The sequence below is a fragment of the Dermacentor andersoni genome, chromosome 1 (assembly GCF_023375885.2).
Source record: "Dermacentor andersoni chromosome 1, qqDerAnde1_hic_scaffold, whole genome shotgun sequence".
Taxonomy (NCBI): Eukaryota; Metazoa; Arthropoda; class Arachnida; order Ixodida; family Ixodidae; genus Dermacentor; species Dermacentor andersoni.
Window position 1 is genome coordinate 388,637,661 of NC_092814.1, and position 12,468 is coordinate 388,650,128.

Consider the following 12,468-nt stretch of genomic DNA (forward strand, 5'->3'; position numbering starts at 1 on the left):
ACCCGGCAACGATGCTGCCCACACTGCCGCTTGAGGACTCGCCAACCGAGCACCCGGACGGCTCAAGCTAGGATCAGAGAAGGATCGCATGGTTAGTTAACAGGAAATAGCTCAGCACTACAGGTTAGCCAGGGCAGCGTACTCGCCAGCACACAAATCGCTTAACAAGCGACAAGAAGTAGCTTGGAGACGACTTCAGACGCACACATATCCCAACTCCGTAGCCTATCACTATTACTACCCGGACCAATACCCTAATACATGTAACCATTGTAAGAAAAAAAGCGGATCTGTTCCATATTATGTGGTCGGGCCCAGCGGAAAATCACACAAATCACGAAATAAGTAATACTGAGCAGTGGGAGGCCGTGTTGCTCAGCTCTGGCCCTGACCTTCAGGCCAAGGTCATCAAGAGAGCTGAAGAAGCCGCCCGGGCCCAGGGGCTCGTGGCTGCCCAACAACAAGGTCATCCGTCAATACCTTGTTTTCAAATAGTCTTTACGCACTCACTCCTTGCGTTTTTTTTTTTCCTGCGCTACTTATTTCCGCTGACCGCGCCGCGCGCGAGTTGTCTCGTTCGCGCAGCGCAGGATTTTGCGTGCTGTGCACAAGGAAACATGACTAGCGGTATAATTCAGTGCTACACGAATACTGAGGCAGAACAAGCAGATCGCAGAGCTTGATCATGCTCTGGAACACGGTAGAAAATGGCAGTTTCAGTACCTGTGCACGTGACCGCACAACCGTGGGCACAAGCAGACGAAGCGGAAGTACATCTCTCTTGCTTCTGTGCTAAGTAAAACAAAAAACACACAGACATTCCGTTTATATGTTTTAGTATTTCTCTAAACTTATATTTGTCAATTCAAGCAACAGATCGCACAGATAACAGACGTCTTGAATAATTCTCGAAGTCGCGTGCCACCACGAGCGACGTCACACTGCGGACACGATTACGTAGGCGCAGGAGCACGATTACATCGCTGTCCGGCTTGGAGCGCGGTGGCCACGAGTGAAGAGGGCAACGGCGTTCGGATTGAAATTTCAGATCTTTCTGCGGCGCATAGCGACGTAATTTTTTGCAGACACGATTGTTATCGTGCAATGTATGCTCTGCGCTTGTCAGCTCAATATGGCCAGACCTGGTGAGGGGCCCTTTAATGGGACATTGAACAAAAATGTAAAAAAATGGAAGCATCGAAATTCAACTAGCAAAATGCGACTGTTCCTATACACCGTGTTTGTTTCGTATATTTTTAAATGGATGGCTGTATTTTGGGAGGATTGTGAACATACAGTGGCTGCACGCCGGCACGTGTGGGGCTGCGCGCTGACTGCCGTGATGTCATGTGTGCCAGCTTGCAGCAGCAGCAGCAACCATAGAGTTGCCTACAATAATTACTAGAGGGAACTGGCGCTGCAGTCATTGACCCACCATGGGAATGATGGGAAGCACACGGATTTGTCTGATGTTCATGCTTATGGATTCAGACATTCTTGTGGCCTTGTTTATTACGCTTTATATGCCTTCATTGTCGTAATTTTCCGAGCAGTCAATACTTTTCGAAGTGCAGAAAATGCTGCGAACACGCACAATTGCTGCTAATTGCAACATCTGAGCTTGTCGAGGTGGCCAAATCTAAACGCGCCAAGCGTCTTGAGGCATTGGCTTGCCCGTGATAAATTCATAAGGGCGTTTTATGTGCTTATCAATGCATGCATCTGTGGCATAATTGTTTCAATATAGGGCCTCTGTGCTACAGGTCCCCTGTTCGAATCCTGCCATTGGACAGTTTTAATAATGTTTGTTTGATTAATTATTACTCAGTTCTTTGTTGAAAAATTAGAAGTTTATAAGGTCACGAAGCCGTTTGAAGTCGGAAGGACGAGGTTTAGGCAAATCCATGTACTTCCCACCATTCCCATGCTGGCTGAACCGCTCCCATTGCAGTACCCGTAGACACTAGCGCCAGAGTTCTCTTTAGTAATTACTGTACGAAACGCTATGGCAGCAGCAGAGGTGGGCAGCCGGTGCTTGGCTGACTTTCGTGTGCTTTGCTCTTTGCACCTGTGTTGGCTGCGATGGGAGCACAGCGCGAATCCATATCCTTCGAAGCTTCGGTTCTGCCGGAAAGGTATGACATGGCCTGTCTCGCCTGACAGTAGTTTTCTCACACCCTTGCATGCAGCAGCGTAGAGGCATTCTCCTGCGTTGTGCTAGGTTTTTGTGCTGATCCCATTATGAAGCAGCACACAACACAAATGATGATTTTGAAGACTTGTGCAGAAGCTTTGCTTGCGGAAACGAGTATGCGGCCCCGAGCAACTGCACCGTTCAGATGTTGTTTGCTGCCGTCCGGCGTCGTCCATGCGGGGGTGGACAGATGCATGCAATGGCTGGCCTTCAGGCGTCTGGCACAGATGTCACAGACACGTCACTTCCTCCAATTCACGGCGCGGCAGGTAGATGCGGTATTTTGCGAAAAATGCAATAACTTCATTATTTTCTGCTAGTTCCTGCCTGGAAAGAAGGTTGTGTCAACCAATTTCATCACCCAAGCTTTCATTTGGGCTAAAAATCTCGGTGACAAAAGTTTTGTTCAGTATCCCTTTAACTTGTTCTCAAGCTTCTTTGTTAGCTTCCAAGTTTCTGCCTCATAGATTAGTACCGGTAGAATACAATGATTTTATACTTTGCTCTTCAGCAACAGTGGTACGCTCCCTGTCATGATTTGGTAATGTCTGTCGTATGCGCTCCAACTCTTCTTTATTCTTCTGTAAATTTTCTTCTCATGATTGGGATCTCCTGTGAGTAATTGACCTAGGTTGACCTGGTGCATAGGTTCTGCATCTATAAAATGTACCAAACAGTACCCGCTGCCGACATACCCACTGCCGACATACCCACTGCCGATGACACTACCAACCCATCCAAGAACATTTTATTGTGAGTGATTATGATTAGCTCAAAAAGTCTTGTGGTCTTAGGGGTGCAGAGCGCTCTATTATGTATACTGTAAATGGGCTGAAAGTTATTCCATATTTTTTCTTTAATTTCATGTTTGATCCTGTACAGTCAACAACGTGAAGTATTTGAAAGAATTTTGAAAAATATTCTGATTTTCAAATAGTAGCTCTTTAACTCGAGGACTGAATCAAATAGTGTATTTCTCCTGCTACATGCTCAAGGGCATTCTTTTTTTTTTTTTGAACTGGCTGCATCAAACTTCATCTACCAGCTGGAAAATAAACTGTCAGGTAAAGCTTTACTTTTGCCTCTACTACAACTACTGGGCACTGATGTCCTTATTTGTGGACATGCTTCCGGACCTTACACGAAACGAAGCACTAAGTTTTTTCATGTATTTGGGCTTGTTATGCGATAAAGAAGCTAAAAGTTATGTCTAAAGATATATAGGTAGAAATAAAATATTCCTGGCCCAAACGGGTTAATCAAATAGTGACTATTCAATTCGAGGACTGAATCAAATAGGACACTATGCGATTCTTTATTTGAAAGTTTCGAATATTTTCACATCCCTACTCATATGTATTAATACACAGTTACTCTCGTATGTTGGCCATGGAAGTTTGTCCTGCTGCATGTCTCCCTCTGCTCCTCCAGGGCACGCAATGCCAGCAACAAGTGGTACTCTGATAAACTTGATTCAGTGCTTGAGTTATTGATTGTTTAGTGTTTTAACTGTGCAAAGTATCAACACTTGTTGCTGTGAGAGATGCTGTCATGGAGGGTTTTGGAATAATTCTGACCTCATAGGGCTCTTTTGTGTGCACCAAAAGTGTGGCGCACGAGTGTCTTTGCATACTGTCGATGTGACCACGAGTCGAAGCCGCGAGACTTTGTGTTTAGCAGAATACCATAGCTACTGAGCCACTCTTGCATCTACAGCCCTGGTTCACGCCTTCAGTGCCTTTTCATTTCTGCTGCTAGTGGTGCTTGAAATTTCTGGTGCAGGCACTTAATACGTCTTCCATCCAAAGCCTTCAGTGTTTGCTCCTTACGGCCTGTGTGTGCTTAAATTCACTTGTAGAGGCGTCTTAATTGTTTGGGTTATGTCTGATGGTGGCTATACTTTCACTTAGAGGTGGTTGCCAAGGTACATTGATATGTGTGAACATTTTATGAAATTGGGACGTCAGTGCAAGATTCATTCACTGAATCAAAACAAAATAGTGCGTGGTTCCTCCACTGTAGCATTCTTACGGAAATTAAGAATTTCATTTATATTGACACGTGTACTTATCTTTATCGGGCAACCACGTTTTGCCGCCTAACAAATGTAATCGCACAGCATGGGACGCGCCTGCATGTATCCGAAGTTTCTGGAAAGTTATCGATGCTTCTATCCGCTGTCTGTTGTCGCCGAACCTTATGTTATCCGATTTCATCACCTGACGCGAATGGTGTAGAACTTTATGGAAGGCACGCGGGTCCGAACGATTAGTCTGGAACATTCGACGACTGTTCTGTAAAAGCCGACGCGCTTGACCCGCTGGGCAGATTTCCGACGATCGCCGACCGTGTTCGCCGCTATCGTTGTGCTATAAGTGTAGCCTGTTTTTGTGGGCACAGGTTCGCCCAATAAAAGCTAGTTTTGTATTCCACCGTATTGCTGCTTTCTTCACCGTCACTACCACGTGACAATATAATTTAGGTGAATTGAGGTTTGTTAAATTTAGGCCCTGCAGTAAAAAAATTCAAATTGTGGTCTCATTTTGGCACTTGGCAGAGGTAAGATGTGTGAAATGCACTACCTCGTGAGGGACCTTTTTTTTTTCTTTTTTGGTAGCAAAATATAATGACTGAATTATATACTGCTTTAGCCTGTTACTTCCATTAAAGTTGGCTCTTTTTTTTCTGTATTTATTTTTCCTGAGACAGTTTGACAGCTGGAAGCTATAGCATATTTTTGCTGTATTATGTTCAAGTGCGGTGTGTGCATGAAGTTTTTCAAATAAATATCTAACGTGAGAAGCTCCATTGTTATTGACGGCTTTTAGGCTGCATGTATTTTGATAAATTATGACTTGCAGGTATGTTGACATGACAGCTTTGTGTTGAAATGATTCTGTATGGAAAACATGCCATTCTTTTTTCTTTACTGCGCCAGGCATATAGCGAGTATGTCGGCTTCATTTTGGCCCTTAATGAGAAGATCAAAGGGAAGAAGATAACTGATGACCTTCTCCTGTCCGAGGTGAGTTGTTAGGGGGTGGTTGCTTGACTGGGAGGCCAACCTCATTGGCATGGGTCCAGCAATTTCAGATGTGGTGAAACAGCCTTGTAGCCGTTGTAGACATTTTTGATCTGTTATCCTTCTGTATCTTGCTATATCTTGGATGAGAGTAGCTCAAGCTGACACCTCCTACAAAAAAAAAAAAAAAAAAAATTTAACCCTTTGCAGATTAAAAAAGTAAATGTAAGGCGCCGCGAACAAGTCCCAAATGGTCGATGCCGTATATTTACAATACCATTTGTATGTTTGAAAAACACGCCAATTTTTCAACCCATTGTTGCCCAGAAGTGCTGCCACCCTGTGTGGATACAAGGAATTTTTATCGCTCTGTAGTTTCTTGGTTTTCATTCCAGGTCTTCCTTGCACTGGCGTTTCAGTGACCGCTTGCGTGTGTGAGGGCATGCGACGGTTAGTTTTGGTTTCGTCTCATGGGCCCTTCCCATTTTTTTTCGCTCGTAAAAACTGATGTCTATCTGGTTTCTAATCTCTCAAAGCGTCATTACCAGATGCTCGCTCGTTTATTGCTCACAAGGTTGCAATTACATCTGTTCACAGGTGGGTGCTGTTATGTACAAACGATGATGCCATATAGAAACAATGCTGCCAGGCCTGCATTTCTTTTCTTGAGACTCGAAAAATTATTGCCCCTTGTTGGCGATGGGATAAAGGATCACTGCAAGTTTCTGACTCGTTTTTCTGATGACCACACAACCATCGAGCTTTCTTGCATGTGCTCACATACATGGTTCGATTATGCTATGTACAGGCATGGCCACTGCTAGTGGGAACATGAGAGCCCGTGGCAGCGCTCCGCGCAGCACCAGCATTGGTGCCTCCTGAAGTCTTGGCAGACGACTTACCATAGCAGGCGACTCCCCAGGCTTTTCGCCAATCGCTTTGATTGTGCCTTTGTCGCAATACTTCATGAGGCATCGGTGGTGGGCCGCTCTGCAAAGCGATGTTTCTGTGTTCCCACTAGCAGTGGCCACACCTGTACGTACATGCCAGTTACTCTTTTGCAAGCGAGTCGAGCATGATTCCTCTGATGTGGACTACTGCCCAAGTGCTGAAACGGAATATATATATTTCATTATATCTATCGTATTTTGTGGTGTATAAGTGTGTTTTTTTTTTTCCTAATTCGGCGGTGCGCCTCGTAGAACGGTGACGTATATACTGTAAAAATTGGATTGGATGCTAACGCCACACCCTTTGTATCGAGCGAGCATCAAATGATGCTCCTCGCACGTCACTGTCTGCCATGCACAGCAACTGCACTTCATTGCACTTATTGCCGTTGTTGCTGTGCACTTTGCGTGTCGTTGCAGCCTTGCTAACCATGATGCCGCATGCAAAGCAAAGTCGGCGAAGTTACAACTTTGGAGAAGTGGCCAAATGGTTTAGTGAGGCATGAAACTCAATTTCTGGGAAAACTATTGTGGCAGGGTTTCACAGGGCTGGGTTAATCTCGTTCACGACTAATGAATTGCATACCAGCGAGTCGGAAGACGACAGTGATGTCCGAGTGGAAGTCCAACCTGAAAGAGCTGCATTATTTGTAAGCGACTCGGAGGAGGACGACAACTTTGATGGCTTTGACTAAACGCCGTCGTGTAATCTATCAATAGCATTGTTCATGCAATCGGAATAAAATACTTCTGAAAAGTATTGTCTAGACGTTGGAAGGCGCTTGCGCGTGTGTCAGCGCTGCCTACCACAGGATGCATGCAAAGGCAGCGGCCACTGCAAGCATGTGTTTTTGTCACACTTTCTCTCAACCTGCTCCTTGGCAAGTTATTAAATCACTTACCGAATGAACAGGTGCGTCTTATACACCAGTGCAACTTGCATATGTCTTTTTTTGGAAAAACTGCCATTTCGAGGGGGGAGTGCGACTTGTACAAAGGTGCAACTTATAGACCGGAAAATACGGTATATTTTTATTTTTAATAAGTATTTATGCAAGCTCATCTGTATTATGAATAAACAATACTTGTGCAGTGTGTTCAATGGGGCTGGTTGGTTCATCTTTAGAATAAAAGCAAGAACAACGCAACACAGGACGAGCGAGTAAAGAGCACAGGACAGAGCACTGACTAGCAACCGAATGCTTTATTTGCAGAAGCAGCATATAAACACGTCATTGAATGTGACATGAACAGAAAAAGAAGGATAAGAAGGATGAGCGTCGTCTTTATTTATATTTATTATTTATATTTATTATTTTATAGACAACGCAGGTCGTCTATAATATCCCGCTTGATTGTAAACGTTGCTACATCGGGCGAAGAAGGTGCACTAATGATTGCCTGCGCGAGCATGCCGCTTCACCAAAAGGGAAACCCATACAGTTATCTGGCTGCCCACTGTAACACGTGTGGTTGCGCCCCGATCTTTAAGAAGTGCGAAATAATTGGCAGATGTAGTGAAAAGCGTGCATGGGAAATCTTTGAGGCATTTTTCATATTCAAAAGTGGTGATGTGCGCGTCAGTTCTGCGTCCCTCAAGCTCTCAACAAAAGAACTGGATTATCTCCGTGGCTGACGCTTATCCTTCTTTTTCTGTTCTTGATGTCACATTCAATGATGTCTTTATATGCTGCTTCCGCAAATAAAGCATTCGGTTGCTAGTCAGTGCTCTGTCCTGTGCTCCTTACTCGCTCGTCCTGTGTTGCGCTGTTCCTGTTTTTATCCTAAATGCATGTGTATCTACAAAACACATTTCTTTGTCTCTTTATGCTCACTAAATTTTGATCGCGCTTCCCGATTGCGATCATAGATGTCAAACGTCTGCACTGTCAATGCTCAGTGAGCTCAACTAAACGGCCGTGCATGTCCCTTCATATGGCAAGGCCATACACCTTAAGTGAGCAGTATGATTTCATAGCTTCCGTAGTTTATGGTCTAGGTGTGTTCATGAGCTAGACATATATGTAGCTGAATTCCACATTCAGACAGCACTTAAGATTGTTTTTGCAGCTGTCTATGATTAGAGGATCAGGGTACTCCTTGCCATAGGTGAAGATCTTTGCGATGCATTGTTGACTGGCAGCTGCTGGCAGTGAACTCACATACTCGGACAAATCCATTGCAGCATATTGCCATGACAGCCATGGTGCGAGGGAAAAGTTTTGCTCCCTAGCTCTTTGTACACAACTCGCTCTTCGCTTTGCACATGTCCTGTGATGTCACGCTGTTTTCAAAAGGGAGAAGTCCCAACTATCTATGCACGTTTGTATGTAACCATTTTCCCGCCTACCTGGGTCAGTGGGTAGTCTGGTCGAATGTTTAGCTCATCATGCTGCTGTGCCGACGGAACAGAGTTGGAAACCATTCGTCAGAACAACTTGGGTCACTGAGTATGTGGCAATGTGTACATATGTGCCGCTCTTCAACGAACCTCTTTCACGCCAACATGAGTACCACTGTTCGAAGGATCGTTTTGATGCCGACTTGGGGCACTGGGTATGTGCCTGTAGGTGTTTGCCGCTCTTCAATGAACGTCTTTGATGTCAACTTGAGTAAATAGGTATGTGCCACTGAGAATGTGCCGCTCTGCGATGATGAAAAAGATCCCTTAAAATTTTCCGATGCTGAGCGGAATCAAATCCATGTCGCAAGGGTTCCTTAAAGGGACATTAAAGTGAAACAATAAATCAGTTGAGACTAATAAAGCATTGTTTGAGAACCCTGTAGGCAGTTCTTTCAAAATAATAGTTCGATTATTAGATGAGAAAATGAAGGTCGAAGCATCAGTATTTAAATTTCGCACCAAAACCCCAATGCCGGTATGTCAGTGTGACGTCAGGGATTCGAAAGTATGTTTTCGCATTTGGGTCGCATTGGCTGAGTGAAGGTTCTCGAAACTTGCCATGTTTAATATTTGGTTCCTTCAGAACACAATGTAGTCAATCTGTACTGCTATATAATTAAGTTGGCCCTAGAAGATGCCATCAAAATCCATGACGTCACAGCGACCAGGTGCGGGAACTTCAAGGAGGCGTCACAACCCGTCTTTTGTTCTTGCACTTTTTCTGTTTTACCAAGCGTCTTATCGTGGTAAAAGTGGTGTTTTGGGGTGTCCTAGAGAGGTAATTCACTGATGCAGAAGGGATCACTTTTCTCCTCAGTGTCCCCTTAAAGGGACACTAAAGGTTACCAGAAAGTCATGTTAAAGTGATAAAGCAATGCTCTAGAACGTCTAAGGCGTCAATATTATTGCGAACAGAGCTTTAGTAACCGAGAAATTGAGGTAAATGCATGACACGATTTGAGACCCCCCAGCGACATTCCGGTACTAGCCCGATGACGAAAGCACTCCTCATCATAATTTGTCACTAGTACTTAACTACTCGTATTAAAAAGATCATTACATTAGATTATAAGACGGAAGAAAATGCTGCTTGCCTACTTCTATTCGATTCTAAGAAAAAATAACATTTTGACGTTACCCTTGAGTAGTATGGGTGATCGAAAGGTTTCGTTTTCGCTCGACTCTGCGCGCTCGACGTTGCGCCGCGCGCGCTTTGGAGTTTCAGTTGTTTCTTTATCGCGTCGTGTTGCGGTGGTGCTGCTGACTTGCGAAACTTGCATTTGGAACAAGCAGCGAGAATGCCACGTCTATATGATGTCGTGGGATGCGCGAACGGTCCGTGGAACTTGGCCAAGGGAAGTTGCAGCGGCGAATCCAACGTTACTTATCACCGTGTGCCAACGAGTGAACCTCTCCGTTCGAAATGTTTAAGTGCCGTACCTCTGCCACGGCGCGCTGGCAAAGAGCCGAAAAATCACATAGTGTGCTTGCTGCACTTTCGTCCAGAGGATTACGAGTTCAACGCCGACTTACTGAAGTCGCGTGGAGTGCCTTTAAAAGCATGCTGCCGGCGTAGTAGTACGCAACGACGCCGGCAGCGCGAGCCCTCAGCAGCGGGTCACGTTCATCAGTGCTTAAATCGCTGAACTCGAGCACACCATCGCGAGCCAATGTGTCATTGTCAGGGTCGCCCATTGCAACGAGCGACGAAGTTGGCGTCATAAAATAAAGTACAAGCTTATCGTCGCGCGCTTTCCCTTCCGCTAGCCACCATAGTTCCACTTTCGCGTTGCTGTCGGTTCTGTCTTGGCTCTGTTTCTGGCCGTGCGTTTGCGTTTTGCGCAGAAAAGCCGTAGTGCCGTCTGCGGGAGCCGTTTTACTCACCGACGGCGCAACGTCACTATGAGACCATGACGTCAATACTCCTCGATCGGAGGGCAGGTGATTTGAACTGCGCTAGAGGTACGCGGACGCTTCAGAACGCATTTTCTCTTAAAATAAGTCTCTTCTTCGCACGAAACAGGCGTTTCGAGATTTCTGGGATGGTATTTGAACAGTCCACGTTGACTTAATATTAACATTTAGTGTCCCTTTAAGGACAGCAACCAGATGCATTAGCAGGCTGTGCCACACATGCACTGGGTGTGTGCCGTGCAGACTTCTCGGCAGTGCCACTAGATGGTGCAGCATGTCCAGAAAGAAGCATGAGAGAGGAGCCTGGTTGCCGCAAGATGCACTTCTAAGCGCTTGCACGCACGTACATGCATTTTGGAGGCCATGCGCAGGCTTCACAGAGGTGGCGCCGAGTGTTAGGGAAGTGCAAAAGAGGAATCCCGCTGCTATAAACGCCTCATACATAACTCATTTCGGCTGTGGCAATATGTTGTGTTGCTATATTGATTCTATGCTATATGCATTACCATCGATAGTCATTACAAGATGGGTTCTGCCGAATTTTGCAGCCTACGTTTCAGTAACACACAAAGTTTTATACTCTAATGGAATACGAAAGAGCTTCTATACCACTCACCACATTGCCTTGAGGCATGCCTAGAACCAACAAACTTGAATCTGCATCTAAGCCAGTGGTCCAGTCAAGGTCACAGGGCATCACCTGTGTTGATGGGGTTGTAACATATTGATCGGCCAGTTTCCTTGGATTAAATTTTAAGAGGAAGCTATGGTGAAGTGACAACTCCCATTTTCTCTGGTTTGAGTGCAGGTGACGACAAAACTACTGTCGGTGTTGGAGACTTTGGACACCTGGGTTCATGAGACGCCACCCATTGATCAACCCCAACGGTTTGGCAACACTGCTTTCCGCACTTGGCTCAAGAAAGTACAAAATGTGAGTGATACACCCAGATACTTTCTCCAAAGCAAAAGTAGGTTTCCTCTCACTTGATTTAATGTTAATCTGACTGGGTTGCTGAAAAACGGGGGAGGAGGGGGTCACCCGCTGTGGTTGAAGCCCGTGAAGCTTCATAAAGTAGCGACACTCTCCTCCTCCACCTTCACTCCTCGTTTATCCTCTCTTTCGCACTCTCTCCTCGACCATGGCACCGCCTACTGTGCTTGGGCATAGCAGACGACCTTTTGTAGAGTGAATGTACGCATAGCAAGGCGGTGTGCTTTAAGCGTTCGCGTTGGCTTTCTAGCTCAGAGTGACTTCGTGTACAGCATAGGATTTCCATGCGGAGGGTTATACAAATTGAATGACGGCAGCATTTTCCCCCTGTTTTGATGACTGTTCGTTAAAAACATACCTAAACGAGCATTAACGCCATACCATGACAACTCCGAATGTATTGCTTGTGCTACAATTAAGTATGCAGCATTTGTCAAGCGCGCGTTGCAAGATCTTGTTGCGAATGGTTGTAAATAACATGTTTACGATCAAGTGCCAACCTCCTAGCTTCTAGCGCGCTCTCGGTAACCTAAATAATCAGCGCCGTCCTCAACATGTGAATTTGCGGTGCGTATTAGCTATGACGCACAAAGGCTGACAGAAGGCATGAACAATTGCTGTCCTGAAGGTTCGATTAGAGCCTAACACGCTACAGTGCCGCCAACGTGCGTGCTTGGAAATTTTCTAGGCATGTGCAAAGGCCCAGAGGTGGGCGCTGGTGCTTTTATGTTTCTCATGCCTCAAAGCCGATCAGAAATATTCATAGCCGATCGAGTCAGGACTCTGTGTACATAGAAAATGAAATCAGTTTGTAGCATTTGTATGTGAAGTGGGAACGCGGTATCAGCGCTTCACTAAGTCTCAAACTGAAGCATAGTGAGCTTACACTGAGTAAAATATTTTTTCATGTTAGTGATTTATCGTGAACAACATTTCATTGTGCGTTAGCCGTTTGTTCACGAAGTGATGTACTTGTCGCAAACCGAGTTG

The 12,468-nt window shown here is 45.3% G+C and overlaps 1 protein-coding gene across 2 annotated transcripts in view; it reads left to right on the forward strand.

Moving 5' to 3' along the window:
* LOC126518747 (serine/threonine-protein phosphatase 2A activator-like) overlaps window positions 1–12,468 on the forward strand; it is a 185,239-nt gene that overhangs the window by 33,080 nt on the left and 139,691 nt on the right. For both annotated transcript variants that reach the window (XM_055064852.2, XM_050168520.3), the window contains exons 3-4: window positions 5,133–5,219; window positions 11,293–11,418. In XM_055064852.2, the coding sequence (XP_054920827.1) occupies window positions 5,133–5,219; window positions 11,293–11,418 (213 nt within the window). The remainder of the gene's footprint in view (window positions 1–5,132; window positions 5,220–11,292; window positions 11,419–12,468) is intronic.